The sequence below is a fragment of the Corvus moneduloides genome, chromosome 22 (genome assembly GCF_009650955.1).
Source record: "Corvus moneduloides isolate bCorMon1 chromosome 22, bCorMon1.pri, whole genome shotgun sequence".
NCBI lineage: Eukaryota > Metazoa > Chordata > Aves > Passeriformes > Corvidae > Corvus > Corvus moneduloides.
Genome location: NC_045497.1, coordinates 4,610,887 through 4,627,826, shown reverse-complemented (window position 1 = coordinate 4,627,826; position 16,940 = coordinate 4,610,887). Strand labels below are relative to the sequence as shown.

The following is a 16,940-nucleotide window of genomic DNA, read 5'->3' as shown; positions in this document are numbered from 1 at the left end:
GAAGACGATGAAGGGGCTGTTGCAGATGTTGGCGGTGAAGCCATTGTAGGGGATGAAGGCAAAAGGGGCTGTTGGGGATGAAGGTGATGAAGGGCTGCAAGGCAATGAAAGGGAGGAAGAGGCTGTTGGGGATGAAGGCAAAGAAGGGCTGGAAGGGGCCGTTGGGGATGAGGGGAATGAGGGTGATGAAGATGATGCGGGGCAGGCAAGGGCTGTTGGGGATGAGGACGATGAGGGCGATGAAGGGCAGGAAGGGGCTGTTGGGGATAGGGGCGATGAGCGGGATGAGGGTGATGAAGGCGATGAGCAGGACGAAGGCGATGAAACGCAGGAAGGGGCTCCGGGGGTCCCGCGGCGGGCCCTGCCCGCGGCCTCCCCCCAACGTCACTTCCGAGGCTGGAGACAAGATGGCGCCCGGACGGTGCCGGCGCTGAGGCCGCTACGCCGCCAGCGGGGCCCGGGTGAGCGGGGGGCGGCCGGACCCGCCGGGCGCAGCCGGGACGGGCCGAGCGGGCGCCGGGCAGAGCCGGCGGCGCAGGGAGGGGGCCCGCGGAGGCTGCTGCGGGTGCGGTACCGCCCCGGGGTCCGCGGGAAGGCGGCGGCCGGGGGCGTGAGGGTAGCGGCGGCAGGTGCGGGACCTGTGCCCGGCGGGACGCGGGAGCGCCTCGGGGAGGGGAAGCGAGGGCGGAGGATGGCGAGAGAGGCCGGTTGGAAGATGATGCTCCATCCCCTGGGCGGCTTTTTCAATTTTTTTATCTTGAAAACGCTGCCTCGGAAGTGTCGGCTGGCTCCGGCCGCTGCCAGCCCGATGCTGAGAGAACTCTGCTCTTTCAAACTGTCTTCAGAAGTTCTGGCACTTCGCAGGCCCCAAGGCTCGCCTTCTGCCAAGCTGGGTGAGCAGGGCTCGAAGAAATTAATTCCAGAATTGGTTCCCTCACTGCAAATGTCCGTCTATAAATTATTCTCCTAAGTCGGAGAATAATTTATGGTGGTGCAGTAGTAGCGTGGGGGGAAAAACATTTGGGGTGAGATGAAAAAAATTCGTGTAAGACGTTTAGAACAGCTCAAGAGATGTATCTTAAGTGCATTTTTTTATTTGAAGCCGGAGCAGCCTGTGGAGCATTGCTGATAACCATCTCATGGGCAGGTAGCTGAAGTATTCAGTGAAGTTTCCAGTGGTTTCAAATTCATATGAAGCTGTAGAATTTCCATTCCGAAGCAGTAAAGAAAACTTTAAGTTGTTTTCAGCTGTTGAGGAGGGAAGATAAGGTGGTGTAGCTGCACCTGTTAAATGATCATTCAGTGGCAAGAGAACTACTCTTCTTATTTCACATTTCAGTGAGCAGCAGTGGACAGCTCTAGAGAACAGCAGGGCTGCTTGTGCTTCTGATGCTGCCCCAGTTTGCTGTTCCTAGTCTGTGCTCTGGACTTTGAGCATGTTATTTGGATGCAAAGTCTTTTCCAGCTTATTCAAATATACTAAATAGATTAGGGGAACTGGAGAGGTACAGCAGCATGGTATATAATTATTATGTTCCTCACCAGGAACTGTAGCGATAGGACAAGAAGTAATGGTTTCAGACTGAAAGAGGGGAAGTTTAGGTTAGATACATGGAAGAAATTCTTCCCCATGAGGGTGGGGAGGCCCTGGCACAGGGTGCCCAGAGAAGCTGTGACTGCCCTGGCAGTGTCCAAGGTGGGTTGGATGGGGCTTGGAGCAACCTGGGATAGTGGAAGGTGTCCCTGCCCATGGCAGGGGGTGGGGCTGGATGAGCTTTAAGGTCTCTTCCAGCCCAAGGCATTCCATGATTCTATATTGTTGTCTTATGACACTTACCACATTTCAGTAAAAATGATGAGCATGTTAAGAATTCAGGGCTGCTTTCCTTGGTGTAGAGAGAGATTTCCAACTGTGGAAAAGCATGGTGGTGAATCAGTGAGAGCATTGGCACTCTTCAGATGGAGATCTGCATCACTGATAGATGAGGGAGTGACTTTTAAGAAACAAAAGCACTTTTGGACTTGCAGAGACAGCAGTGAGAACCATGTGGAGGTACCTGTTGGTTTTCAAAGATATGGGTCCCAGGATTTTCTGGGACAGCAGTGCCTCCACAGTCCATGGCATAGACCATAAAAATGTGGCACTTACGGTGAAACCCTAGTTATGTTAACTGAAGGGCAAATCATTACTTTGAATACAGTATGTTTGCTGGAAATGCCATGATAAGTACGGTGTTTGGAGATTCCTGAGTTGTTGCTTGTTTTATGGGAATCCAAAGAACAGCTTTCTACCAGTGCAGCATGGAAGGTGGGGAAGAATGTTCCAGTACTTCTGTGCATTTGTATAACACATCCATTTTTCACTATTGAAAATTTTCTTGAGAATGGACGGGAAGTAAAGGAGAACATCTTTTTCTGTAAAAACTGAAATGGCTCTGGAAGTCCATCCTGTAATGCAGTGATATCCCCATTTCACTTTTACACATAAAAGCCTTGATCCTTAGGGGTAAATAAGTAATATAAACTGTGTTAAAGGGAGATGCTGCTTACTGCATGTCTCTCTGTTGAAAACAGAAGTTCGGAGTGGTTTAGACAAGGCAAACCTGTTTAAAGTACTGCAATATCTTTGCTGTTGAACTTGTTAACATGGAAAGGGCAGATATGATCCTGATACTTAACCCCCCAAATGACATAATTTCTTTTACCAATGTATTTCTTCTCCACTGAGAATAAGCTGAAAAATATTTCTTCTCTGCCTCTGTATAAAACATGCTGTAGTCAAAAGTGGGAGGATGAGTCCTGTGTTGTAAAAGGAAATGACTGAAATCGGCTTTTTCACATAGTAGTAAATCAGCAGAGTACTTACCTGAGAAAATTTTCATTAGGTTTTACTGCATTTGCGAGTCAAATTAAAGTGCACTCATATCTGAAGATTGGAAAGGTGTTTCTGCATATTTGCATTTGTTAGAGACTTGTTATTTTCTGTTGACTTCTCTTGACTAGTTGATGTTTGATTAAGAAACTTGGGGTTTGTGTTGTGTTGGTAATTTCTTGGCTTATTTTCATGGTTACCTGAATAAACCTTCCTGGGGTATAACAGCTTATTTGGCTACGTGGCAGTAAGCAAAGCCTTTTTTCCTATTGGACAATAGGTAATAGATTTTAGTGTTTAGAAAATCATTGTCTGCCCTTTTTTTCTCTGTTCTTATTCAGGGAGCCTTGGGTAGCTGAAAATGTCTTTGCATTTAAGTGCCTGTCAATAGAAACAGGGTGCCCTGTCACGTGCATATTTTAATCTTTAAAAACTTTATTTTTTTAAATTGGCAAGCTTTGTTTCACCGAATGCATGGAAAATTCGTGGATGAGAGTATTTCAATATTGAATTGAAAACATATAGATGTCCTGATGTTTAAAAAATGGTCATGTGCTGCAGCTAGAAACTAAAACAAAGCCAAGAACTGTGTGATATCCCAGCCTGAACCCTGGTCATTAGGAAAACAGGCCATGGAGACTTTCAAGTTGTTCCTGGTTCTCTAATGAACATGTTTTTACTGGAGCAGTGACGTAATGCATGTCCCATTTTCAGCTTCCAAAATAGGATTGATACTCTCATGCCTGGTTTTTCTTTTCTCTGAATTGGAAGCAGCATTCTCTTTCAAAATGCTCTTTGATTCTGGGATTTAAAAAACCCCCACATACAGCAATGATAAATCTAGCTTATAAAATCAGAAGATAGTCTACTTAGTAAAATCTAGGAATGCTGACTAGTCTGTTTCAGTCTGATTGAGTTGGAAAGGGATGATCTGCATGCTGGTTTTGAATAAAATTACTTGCTTTTGTTTGCAGACTTTATTCCTAAGAAGTTATAGGTTTTCTAATGGAATATTTAAAATTCTGAAGCACAGATTCAGAAATAACGTCAAAATACTTTTTGCTTTAAGCATTTTGTTTTAGAGACCACAGTGTTTCCTTAAATACAAATGTCTTGTATATTCTTACCTGAATAAATATAATTTGTTGCCTAAAACTGAGCCTTTCAGAAAAATAAGTTTTTCTGAAGCTCTAAGATAAGATGATCTACTGCATCTTTTCTCTCATTTGTTTCCCAGATGCTTTAATGTCTTGAGTAAGTGTGTAGTATTTTTGTACTCATGAGATATAGAAGTAAGTAGTAGTTTAAAATCAATATGACTTGGCAATGTTTTCTTAGAATTAATTTTGAAAATTTGGGTTGCTGGTGTGCATGCTTCACTTTTGGGATAGAACCTTTATTATTCTTAGGGATTTCAGTGAATGGCTGAAGTTCACTGTGGTAGATGTTATTAACAATATTCAGGTCTTTAATAGTTTATATTGCTGTTGAGTTTGGAGGAAAGGTTGGGTGAAAATACTTGTTACCTGTATTTGATGGAGCTGCTGAGTGACTTTTTCAAAGTACTGATGCAGTTGTGGACTTTAAAGTTGCTAACTTTAAAACTGATTTAATGGGGCCATCATTGTGCCTTTAATAGATGACAGATTCCCCTGGTGACACATCAGAGCAGCATGGTTTTCTTCGGGGCTTTCCTGGGAAATCCTGCATACAGGACCTGACTGTGTGTACCTGGGAATTCGTTAGTGTACGGAGCCAGAGCTTGTTCCTGCTTGCAGTGACAAGAGTAAAGACCTTGTTGGTACCCAGTGATTGTGCTGGGAACTAATGTTTGGGCAGCAGTTGTAGAATTCACTTAATAATTTCTTGAGTTTGTTGAACTTTGTGTACCAAAAGTTAAACCCCAAGTTTACTGTTACAGATGCTTCTGTTCTTACAATGTTTCATTTTGGTAGAAAGAAAACTAGTGGCTGTACACAAGACTGTGTATAGTATTAATTTTATTTATTTTACAGTGCAATTAATCTTGCTTTCCACATAGTTGAGTTCACTGTTAACAAAGTAAGTGATGTGGAAGAAGGAAAAAATGCAGAACTGCAGGTATAAAATTTTAATATGAAGTGTGTATTTTAAATTAATAGCTTTAAAAATACTTGTTGAAGCTTTTGGTTTACTACAAATTTAATTTCTCCCCTAATTCTGTTTTATGCTCAAGTGATTCCACTGGTAATTGGTAGTTGAAAGAATATAGAATAGTACAGTCTGTTAGGAATCTGCCTAAACTGTCTTGTGTGGATGTTTAACTACATCAGTATATTAAGATTTGTTGTCATCTTGTAAAAAATACCATTGAGAGGCTTGGATACAACCAGTTGTATAAAAGTTGAATAAAATATTTACAAAATTTGTAAAAATATCATTATTTTTGTTTTGAAAATTCTTTGTTAACTATTAATTCTAAGCAAAATAATTTTGTAATAGTATATGAAAAAGAAGAAAAGTGTATTTTTACTGCTCAAATGAAACAAAATAAGATTTTGTCTGCTTTTCACATTTTTAAAGTGATTTATTTAATAACTGGGCCAAGAAAGTTCAGCTTAGAGGAAATTTTCAGCTTGACAGAACTTCCCTTTAACTCTGCAGCCCGTCACTTTATTGATATTTACTTGTCTCAGATTCTACACATTTAGTGGTGGATAGTGATGGTGTTCAATGTTTGCTTCTGTAAGACAGTCCTTTAAATCCTTATTGTCTGTGTATATCTGGAGCTTTGGGCTAAGTGTGCAGTGTTGGAGATGAGGTGTCTGCTTCAGAGGACTGTCATTCACCACTGTTACATGGGCAATTCCTGCACTTGGGTTCCTAGATTTCTTTCCAGATTTGTGATCAAAAGTGATTATGTAAACAGCTAAGCCTGTGGTATTGAGGGAATTATGATCTTCTGTGAGAGGGAGGAGAAAAGGTAGAAATAGGCAGGTGGAGATAATAACAACATAAACTTGTGCCATGGCCTGGTGCTCCTCAGGCTGTGCTCCTGTGTCCATAAAAGGTTCTTGACTTTATGTGAGTAATTGTATAAAAATATTCTAACAGTACAGAAAAATGAGACATTTGATACTAAAAATAAGTTGGGTTTCATACTAGGAAATTATTTGACGCCTCTTGCTGCACAAAATATTTCATTTATAAAACGATGTTGTGTGGGTTTTGTCCCAATGAACAATGAATAGGAGTGCTGGGTTTTTCCCCTGATGTTCAGGCCTCAGCTCAAGTACAGAAGTTTATACTGACTCCAACACTGAAATAAGTTAGGAAGTTAGTAATAATGCATTCCAGAAGGAAGGCTTTTCTTTGGATGTGTACAAGCTGTTCAGATGGAGCTCCTTATCCCGTAACTGGTCTCTGCTGGCAAACTTTAAATCCCACAGAATCAGTTGCAAAACTGGAACTGAAATACAGATGTTGCAGCTCTTTGTTTAAATGCTCACGTAGTATGGAAACACCGGGACAAAAGGAGTTAATCCTGGAAGAGCTGTATACCACAGAAATATCATTTCCAAGGACATTTTTCCTTTTCTTATGGATTTCTTAAGCAATGTAATATTTGAATGATGCTTGGCAGTGTTGTCACTTTTGCACAGCATTAAGAATTCTTTCAGTGCAAAGATGTGAGGGATTATGTGACATTTATTTGGAGTAGATTTTTACTTGAACTTATTTTAAATTAAATGTTAGTACTTATGCAGATTACTTAGTAAAAAAGTTCAGTTGATCATTGTTATAGCAGGACAACTAAAGACAGGGAAGAAATAGCAGTACTTGAATAAAGTGCTTTAAGTGAAGAGGGACCAGTTAACTTCCAAAAATGGGGACGTTAATTTATTGAAAATTCTGTATGACCATGGGACTAAAAGTGCTTTTGGCCTAATTTGCAAAAAAGGCTGTTTTGTATGTGTTGACAAAGAAAGGAAGTGAGTTGATGTCCTTGACCCTTAGATATGGCATCGTTCTGATTAGTTTTGCCTCAAGTTGTGAGTTTCCAAATTTGATGCCTACTCAAACTACGAATTTTTGTCAGATACCTTTTGAAATCTCAAGCTTCTATTAAAAAGGAATGTAAAATGCATTAGTGTAATAAAATACCTCAATACAGCTCAATTTTAAGGAATATTTTCCTGTTTCTAATATGGAAGAGTAGAGACTCAATACGTACGTTTTTTAAATTTGAAAACCACATAGGGCCTTCCATAATGCTTTGATATAAAATTCTAAAGAGATCTGACTCCTAAAGTTCTGAAAAGTACTCAATCTTGAGCAAACTAACTTACTATAAAAAACAAATGGAACAATCTTACCTGAGCACATCTGTTACATCATCGTTTAAAGTGGGAAAAAGATTAATGCTAGATACCCATCTTGAGATTATTCAGACACATTTGAGCTGTAATAAAAAAGCTGTAGCTCGGAGCAGATTTTTTCTGAAGCAAAATGCTCCTTTTCTACAGATGATTTAGAAAGAGAAACTACAGCTCTGTGTGTACTTTCAGTTCAATGTAAATTTGTACACGGGTACATATTACAATTGTCTGTTTTTCTTTTTAGGGTTCATGTAATCAAAGGAGTTTCTTTGCTGTGTGTATCTTTTCAGAACACAGCAGGAATTCAAAATGAATCAGGTGAGTAGAAATGTAAGACTTTATCAAAATACTTAGAACAGTTAATTATTAATAAGAAAAGTAAATCATCCACTAAAAAAATGTTCTTTAAAATCTTCAGTTGCATTAGATTTCATAATCATCCATTCTACAGCGTGTATGCTTGTGAGATGTCTGTTATTTCATGGACTCGAGGTTTTTGTGAATTCCCTTTAGCAGTGTATAAGTTATTACTCCTGGCACCTCTTCTAAGAACGCCTCTCCAGAAAATTCTATTTCCTCCTGAAGCTGTACGTAATAATTCAGTTCCTTATAAAAGTGGTTTGAAAATTGAAGGCTTCCATTTTTAAAAATCTTTTTATAATCACTTTCCTTTTTCAAATGTGCAGTAAACAGTCTGCCACAAATTTATAGATTGGGAAATCTCACACTTTTCTGGAATCTCCTGGAACCAAGTGGAGAGACTGGGAAAGCATGTTTCCTTTGTGGAGCAGCACTTTGCTGTATGGAGTCACGAGTATCCTGACTGGAGGGTGTTGTTCTAATCGGCATTTTATTCTGCGTTTGTTTATCCAAGTAGTCCATCAGTTTGTCTGTCACACAGCTGTATTACTTAGAGATATAGAAAAAGTATGTGTTGCCTCAAATTTTTCTCACAAGTCCTTCTCTTTCTGGCTGGTTTTACCAAGCCCCTTTGGCATGGGCATGTGATCATAGGGTATCACACTGCAGGAGAGCCGTTTTTACTTTGCTGAAAAAGTCAGCCATGAACAGAAGCTTTGTGAGTCAGAAACAACCACAATACAGAGTTTTATAAAATGCTTTGTATACTTCAGTGCCTATAGCCAGCATGTGCTTTTATTATCCTTATTTGATCAGCAGCAGGCCTGAATACAGTTAGCATTTGCTGAAGTGTGTTTTCTGTGAAGTCATAGAAGTATATGCATAAGTAATTACAGCACGGATTGGGTTGGTGGGATGTTTCCTCTTGCTTTTTTTCTCTGATTTAAAGTAAAAACTCTTCAATATGTTTGTACATATTAAAAAGGTAAAAAGCAAAATATAATCTCTATCAGAGTGTTGAAATACTTATTGTAAAAATACATACTTGTTTTATATCTATAGACAAATATAATTTATATATATAAAATAGAAATGACATTTGCATTAGCACACTTTTAAGCATTAATAGTCTATTTTGGGGAGCAGGGTTAACTGTTACTTCAAAATTTTTGTTGAGACTTGAAATTTTTTCACCTGTATGATTTGTTTTGATGCACTCAGTGGCATGAAGCCAGAAGCCTATGGCTCTCTCTGCTTGAGGAATAATCCTGCTTTATTAGTCATTCCAGTAAGCTTTGGATTCTACTAAAACTCTGAAAATTGTAGATCCTAATCTGTAATTGTTATCGACTGTTTCGTTCCCATTTGTGTGTCCATGTCCCATCATGGCCTGTCTGTTGTTGTGTTCCTTCATGCTGATTTGTTTCTAGAATTAAATCAGATTTCTGTGCTGGATATATGACTGCTCTATCATCTCATTTATGCTGTGCTGTGGTGTGTGTCATCTTACAATTAAAGGGTGAGATGACCCTTCCTCTGGGAGTTCTTACAACAGGTTAGGGTCCTCCTTGGTGTTTCTGGCTTTCACCTTTGGTTTCCAAAGCACATGGAGCCCATACGGCTTTTAGTTGTTTGCCTGCCATTCGTATTAAGTTTGTATTTAGCATCAACCCTGTGGTGTTTTTTCTTGCAGTGCCCTTGTCATTTCATTCACTGTTGACAAGTTGTAGTGCCGGGTCTGTATAAGAAATGTTTTTGCCTGATGCCAAACATCTTTCAAGTGGTTTGTTCTCATATTTCTTTGATTCTGCTTGTCTCTGCTTTTGGTGTGACTTTGGTGACCCTGAAACTAACTGCTCTGGTGTTGATTCGGTTTATGTGAAAAGACTGTTAGTTTTGTGGTTTATCCCACAGAACTCTTGAAGTAGTGAAGGAAAACATTTTCATAAATACTTTGATATGACCTTCTTGTTGTAAGGAGAAGGAGGATTAAGAAAAACCCCATCTGTTGTTGGAATTTATGGTTTTGGGTTTCTTGGAAGATTGCTGTCTCAGGATAGGCAGTATGTGTCCTCTTTTAAAAGGAGATCTTCCTCTAATATGTAAATTAGTTTGTCAGAATAGCTGAATAATTTATTTTAAAAACACCAAGCAAACATGGGGTTTGATTGGTAGCATTTACTACATTTCAGACTGCACTAAGACAGAGTAGAAGGAATTTGGTTGCTACCTGGAAAACAGCATGAGCAGTTACTTAAAACGTGCTGAGGAGTACGGGAACAAATGACACTTGCTCTTGTACTGAAACTTCCTCCCCCCATTCCTTCTGAATTTTTCAATGATTATTTCAAATATTTCCAATACCTCTTTAATTTTCAAGCACACAAATGGTGTGAAATTGTGGCACCAAGAGGGGTAACCAGGTAAGGTGCCTGGACAAGGAGAGACCTTTCTGCTTTCCTGTGCTAGCTGGCACAACTACTCTTCCTCAACTACCTCTTTTAACTTCTCTGCCATCTCCTCCTTCCCTCTTCAGTGGCATGCTTTCCTTTATCTTCTCGGTTTTCCTAATGCTGTTTCCACCCTAATATGATACTGACTGGCTATCTGTCATTCATTGCACTGTTCAGGATGGTTTCTTTCCTTTTCGCTCCAATTTCTGACCACCTCTAAATACTTGTTGCAGGTGCCTTTTCTACTCTGCTTGTTTGTAACATTATGGACTATTCTGTGGTTGGTTCATAAGTGCAATTAGTTCATAAGTGGTGTAAAAAGTTGCTTAATGTGTTAAAAGGTACCGTCAGAGTGTCTGAACTCTGGATTTGATGCAAACAGGAAAAGTTTCAGTTAGGCACCACTTCAGCCCTCATAGGATCCTTTGGCATTGTTCTAAAGACACTTCATACCAGCTGATTTAAATGCTAGAATGTAATTTTCTGATTAACTTCAGAGTAAGAAGCTTGAAAGTGAAACAGGCTTTAGGTGTTTTTGTATTCAAACTTGCAGCCTTGGAGGGAGTGAAAAGTACTGTGTTAAGGCTTCAGATAAATGCAAAAGTTGGCTGTAGGACATGCACAAGTGCTCTACCCTTATCAAGAAGTGAATTTTATAAACAGGAAAATAAATCTAAATGTGATTGTTAAGTCTTGGTAGAAAAGTGATTGAAATACAGTATTTCTTTTTGGTAGACAGACATTGCTTGGGGACAAGTTGTGATCTGGAAAAAATTTCAAGTAGCTACATCTAAATTGCAAATAAAAAGAAATTGCACTGATTTGACTGAACTAAATTGTTTATTTTCCTGTTTTGAATTTGATTACTTATTACCATTCATTTGAGGTGTGAAATGCATTGTTGTGTAAAGGCCATATCCAGTTTTCTAGTACTTATGAAATCCATTAATATGACAAGTGTTGGATGGGTCTTAAGTGTTCTCTGAATGTCCTGCTAATCTCTGATTTATGCAGGTAGGTGCACAGTAAAGTTGTGGTTGTATACTACTCCATACAAATACACTTCTTAAATGGTAGAACAGTTTGGGGATATTTATGGTTAAAAGGAGGTGTGACTATTAAGAAATATACCAGGAAAATCAAAGATATATCACAGTGCTGTACACTTCTGTCTGAATCAGTTGAGTCTCACTTTTCAGCTTTGATAGGTTAAAAATTATTTGCAGGCTTAAGATTTTTAACTGTTCATCAGCAGTTGAGGTTTTTAACTGCTCATCAAAACCCCAAACCAAAAACAACACTCTCCAAGGAAACTAAACCCCCAAATGAAACCTAGCCAAAAAAACCATCCTGCTTTTAGCTTCAAACTGGAAGTGCACCATTCTGAGAGCTGTCAGCCACCCTCTTCTATGTCTGTATATAATTTGTTAGAAACCACTGGGAAAAATAGGCTCAGTTCTCCCCTGATGAAATCCTAGGGTAACGTACTGGAAAGATGTTTAGGTTTCTTTGATATGCTGAGAAGAACACGTTTCTTTTTCAGCTGAGACATGGCTTCATGCATATCAGTTCAAGGCAAACAGATGTCTGAAAATCAGGCTGCTTTCACCAGTATTTTTCCTTTTGGGTTGTTGAAAGAGCAAAATAAAGCTTTGCTCTGCTTTGAATAGACTTCAGCTATTCTAACTAATGAATAAGTATTTCTCCTTGGTGTCTTCACTCTTGGACGGGAAGGGATTTCTGGCATTCTCTCCCTTCCATAGTTTCCAGTTTGGGGGTCTTGCTCCCCTACAAATAGCTCTCCGGGAACTCTCTGTGCAGCTGTTAAGGCTTATGAAGGCAGCACTAGAATAACCTTGCTCTAACTCCAGTTCTGTCATTTTCCTCATTGTTGCTGTTAAAACTGGCAGATTTGTTCTTGTAACTCCACTCAGCAAATTGGGTTTTTGAACGTAGTGAATCATTGCCATAGCAGCACCCTGATGAAGACTGGGTGCTGAGGAGCAAAGGCTGAGAAGCATTATCTCTTTTGCTTTAGAGATAAAAACCATGAAATTTGATAGCATATTGAGCTGCATTTTAACATACATTTCCAGTATATTCAAAATTCAGCATATTTCAAAAGTACTCACTGGAAAATACTCTGAGTATTAGTCAGTATATGAAAACTACTATTGTATCTCTGCTTTATAGGTACAAGCCAGAATAATTTCCAAAAAATCGGAGTTTATTGGGACAAATTTCTCGGTTTAACCTCTCCTAAAAATGGTTTCAGAGCTCAACTATAACATCCTTAATATTAGAGTTGTTCCTGCCATTACCACCAGTGTTTGTTCCTGACCAGAATGATTAGAGCTCCATGTTAGAGGGCAGGGAGTTTTTTTAGGATATGTGGTTCAATAAGGGCTTAGTTCTCACCAAACACAGTTCTTTCAGAATGTAGACACATTTTATAGGAAACTTTGCATTCTTGTAACTTTGAAATTTTGGTAATTTCTATCAGAAATAGTGTTTTGTTAATTGTAAGTAGGTAATAGGGAGCAGGTTGTTTTATGACAAGTGTGAGTAGTAACAGTATGAACAGTACTATAAAAATAAGATTGAACCTTGGAGGCTCCTTAAAATGGAACTAATCACTTACTGGGCAGTAAATAATTTATTAGTTTTATATTGCCTATCAAACTTTAATATAAAAATATCTTAAAACTTCTTATATTAATTATAAGCTGCTGGCTAAAGTTCTGAGCTGTTGCTTGATGTAGGAAATGTGACTAACATTTATGATACTGAAATAACTATTTAAATCCCTTTGTTCTCTTTAAAAGCTGCTTTTAGCTTATACTCTTTGTTGCAGAGCAGTAAACTTGACATGCACATACTTTAATCACCAAGAACTGTAGGGACAAGACAAGGGGGAATGGCTTCACGGCGACAGAGAGTAGGTTTAGACTGGCTATCAGGAGGGAATCCTTGACTGTGTGGGTGGGGAGGCCCTGGCACAGGGTGCCCAGAGAAGCTGTGGTTGCCCCATCCCTGGCAGTGTCCAAGGTCAGGTTAGACGGGGCTTGGAGCACCCTGGGGTAGCGGAAGGTGTCCCTGCCCATGGCAGGGGGTGGCACTGGATGAGCTTTAAAGATGCCTTCGGGGGGCGTCACCACTCCAGGGAGGAATCTCCACACACACTGCAAGAAGGGGTGTGTCAGAAGACCCTGTTCAGAAGCGGGCCTGGGCTTTTCTAGGATGAAGTGCTGGACTGTCAGTCAGGTGTCCCCAGGCAGCTGTGCCAGCTCAGCGGCTTTAGGCAGGTTATCAGTAGTATCACTTGTTTGTTCCTTTCTCGGGTACTTTATCAGCTCTGCAACATCTTCTCCTAACCCTCAGGATGTTTAATTTTGGGATTGATGAGTCTGCCTGGTTTTAGCATTATTAAACACCAAAAGCAGCATGATTCCACCCCCCTCCATTCATCACTGATAGCTTTGCAAATAGGGCATTGTCTTACCCCACTCCAGGCAGAGCATCCTGCTACACTGTGGTAGGATAGATGGTGTATCCCAAGTGCAAGTGCTAGTGTCTGCGTTGGAGTAGTTAATTTACTGCAACACTCTCACTTTGAACAGCAGAGCAAATAACTTTCCGGGTTTTTCAATTGTATGCACTTGTTGGAACTTTGGGTCTGGTTTTCTCCTGAAGGTACCTTTTAGTCTTTCTCACAAGGGGTACTTGGTCACTTAAGGCAAGATGAGAAACTATTTTAGTTCGATTTTGGGGGACTGATTAGGCTGACTATGCCTGTAAGTCATCCTTTGAAAAAGGGAAATAAATGATTGCTAATGAATATATGTGGAATTATCCTCAGTTTGGAAATTTTACTTTGATGCAAGTCAGAAGGTTTTGAAGCTCGTGTGGGTTGATCACCTGCTGTGTAGTTGTTTTTGCCTGTTAATGGTGGTTGGCTTTTTGACTTGTAGAACACAGCTGACTCTCCTGTTGCTGTGGAGACCTTGGATGATGTTCCTGAGCACGTTCTTAGGGGCCTTCCTGAGGACGTGAGGCTCTTCCCATCTGCTGTTGACAAGACTCGGCTTGGTGAGTGCTACAGCTGTGAAAAGAGAATGAAGATTTTTACAGTAGCTCACATAAATTGGAGTTGCTGTGAAAGCATGGATCCCTCCTGTGCTGGGTAGAGATGATGTCTGGTGTATTTGTCTGAAATAATTCCTCTTGGGAAGAGTGGACAGCTCCCCAGTCCGAGAGACACATGTAACAATCTTAAGAAATACGAATTGTGAGTAGAAGATTTGCCTGAAATAACTTAGGTTAGTTTTAACTCCTGATACATATCTCCTCAGGTGTCTGGGCAACAAAGTCAATTTTGAAAGGCAAGAAGTTTGGACCATTCGTTGGTGACAAGAAAAAAAGATCTCAAGTTAAGAGCAATGTGTACATGTGGGAGGTAAGAAACAGCCTGTAAATGGAAAAATGGGCCTGTCACCAGGTCAATATTTTGTTTTTAGCTTTTACTTTTTCCAGATATTTTAGAAATAGACTTGATATAAGGTAGTTGCTATCTATTACTGCCATTACTAACAGTTATTTATAGACATTTGGATGGAGCAACCATTCTGAATTACAAAGCTTTATAAACTATTGGCATTGTTTGAAATTGCTGTATTTTTTATATGCTGTGTGTGGATCACACCTGTCCTTAAGAATTTTTTGCTGATCTTTGGTTTGTTGGCTTGAATCCTGAGTGCAACTGAGTGCTGTCAACTGCTTATGAAATTAGGAGGATATGGAATCTCTTAAGGAAGCCACATCACTCCTCATTTTGCTCTTTGAAAACCAGCTTTTGGAGTTTTTTAAGAGTTCTCAAGTGTTGCAGTATTTCTTGTGCTGGGCTTGCCTTGAAGCAAGTGTTGTCTGGGCAGCTGAACTGCTCTGGAAGCTCCACTGGTAGTCAGGAGACCTTGGATATTATGTAGATTCCAAAGTGTAAATGTCATAATTTGGAGCTGAATCCCATCTACAGTGTCCTTAAGGCAGTTCATCACCACTTCCAAAGACTTCTTCAGTCTTTCTGAAGACAAACACAGCACATGGTTTTATCAAAGTGAATAGTCAAGGAGGGGAGGGGTGGAGGAACTGTGGCATAGAATGTTCTGGAACATGGACTTTTAGGCTAAAGATACTGATAATGGTCATCCATCCTTCTGTCCCCTTGCCTGCAAAAATGGAACTCCCTAAAACCCTGAAAACATGCACAGAGCTTAGTGTTAACCTCTATCAGAGGAACTGATCTAGGACATTCCCATAAATGCAAATTTCCGTTTAGAAAAGCAATAAAGTTTTCAAGTATAATGTTTGTTGCATTGAGCTCATGCTATTACAAACTCCGCTGCGTAAGGTATCTCCAGTTTTGATCTGGTACTGGAACATTTGGTGAGATTGAATCAGCCGAGTAAATTATTGACCTTACAATTGTGTTTCTCAGTGCTGAATGTTCATGGTGGATATTTTTTCAGTTTGTGTTGAGAAACGATAGTTGCAAGTGAGCTGTTTCAGAGTTTCCTAGTTTGCAATGCAGGTGATAATGGGAGCCCTTGTTAGATTCCAGAGTGATTGTGTGTTGCTTTAATAGTGATTTTAGAGTTAGAAAAAAAACCAGCTAAAATGAGACTGCAGCAGTTGGTCCCATATGCCAATACCTGAAACCAGTCCAGAATCTCAACTGTTGGAAAATGTGGTTTGTAGAAGGATGGTGGTGTGTAGGAGCAGTTCAGTATATGGAGACTCAACTTGGGGAACAACCTTTTCCACAAGCATTCCATTTGCTTCTTTAGTCAAGTTAATATGAATAAAAAGTAAGGCTTCTAAAACTGGCATCTCCAGTCAATTTTAAAGATTTTGAACTGTCATACCAGAGGCTTATTGTAAAAAAGATGAGTTGTGTGTGACAGTGTATGCCTGTGGTGTCTGAGGAGAGAACATATTTTCCTTTTCTACTGGAGAAAAGCCACAGTTGGGAAAATGAGAACAAGTGTCTGAAAAGGGAGGGAAATGCTGGTTCAGAATGACTGGCACAGCTGTGCTGAGTGGGTTTTATTGTGGGTACAGGAATCACTTAAAGTCACAATGTTATAGAGAGGAGTTGGAGCTATTTTCTTTCTCACAGTGCACAAGGCCTTTAAACAATATTCTGTGAATTAGACTGTAATGTTCTGTAAATTAGAAAAGCAATAAAGTATTTTGGTTTGTGGAAAACCTATAATAAAGTAACATAAAAATATAGTAAGGTTATATATATATATGTATAAAAGTAATCAGTAATTACATTTATACATATATTCAATAACTGTTTAGCTTTCCCACAGCATTCTTTGGCTCTCCTCTTCCATTTTAACCAAAAGAATTGCTTTTGCAGTCTCATCCGGGACGTTCTTTATGCTTTCATATTGCAAGGGCTGGGTGTGCTGGTGAACATTCTTTACAAAGTCAGCTGATGAAATCCATGCTGGATTTCATAATGTCATTTAAGTAAGGGAGATATTTTCTGTTTGCTTGGAAAGAAAACTATAAGATGGTTGTGGTATATTTATTAAAACTTCACTTTTATTGATAAAATTCTATTTCATTAAATCAACAGTATTATCAGCACAAAAAAAAAAGAATTTATTAAATAGGGGATTTTCTAAGCTGTTGTGGAAGTGTACGTAAGGTTGAAATTGGAGAACGGTTTGAAAAGCCTTGGAATTACCTGTACAGTATCAGAACATAAAAAGCTACAACACTGTAGATTTTTGGACTTCTAGAAAAACAGAAAAGGAAAAATACCCACTGATAGCTCTTCTTATAGGTATCTAACTTGGATTATAAGAAGAGTGGGAGATGTATAGT

General features: G+C 39.5%; 1 protein-coding gene across 1 annotated transcript in view; it reads left to right on the top strand.

Moving 5' to 3' along the window:
• The first annotated feature begins 387 nt into the window (after positions 1 to 387).
• Positions 388 to 16,940, top strand: part of PRDM2 (PR/SET domain 2) — a 65,413-nt gene continuing 48,860 nt past the window's right edge. The window contains exons 1-4 of the mRNA XM_032131417.1: positions 388 to 461; positions 7,475 to 7,548; positions 14,015 to 14,132; positions 14,396 to 14,499. Coding sequence (XP_031987308.1) covers positions 7,540 to 7,548; positions 14,015 to 14,132; positions 14,396 to 14,499 — 231 coding nt within the window. The 5' untranslated portion in view covers positions 388 to 461; positions 7,475 to 7,539. The remainder of the gene's footprint in view (positions 462 to 7,474; positions 7,549 to 14,014; positions 14,133 to 14,395; positions 14,500 to 16,940) is intronic.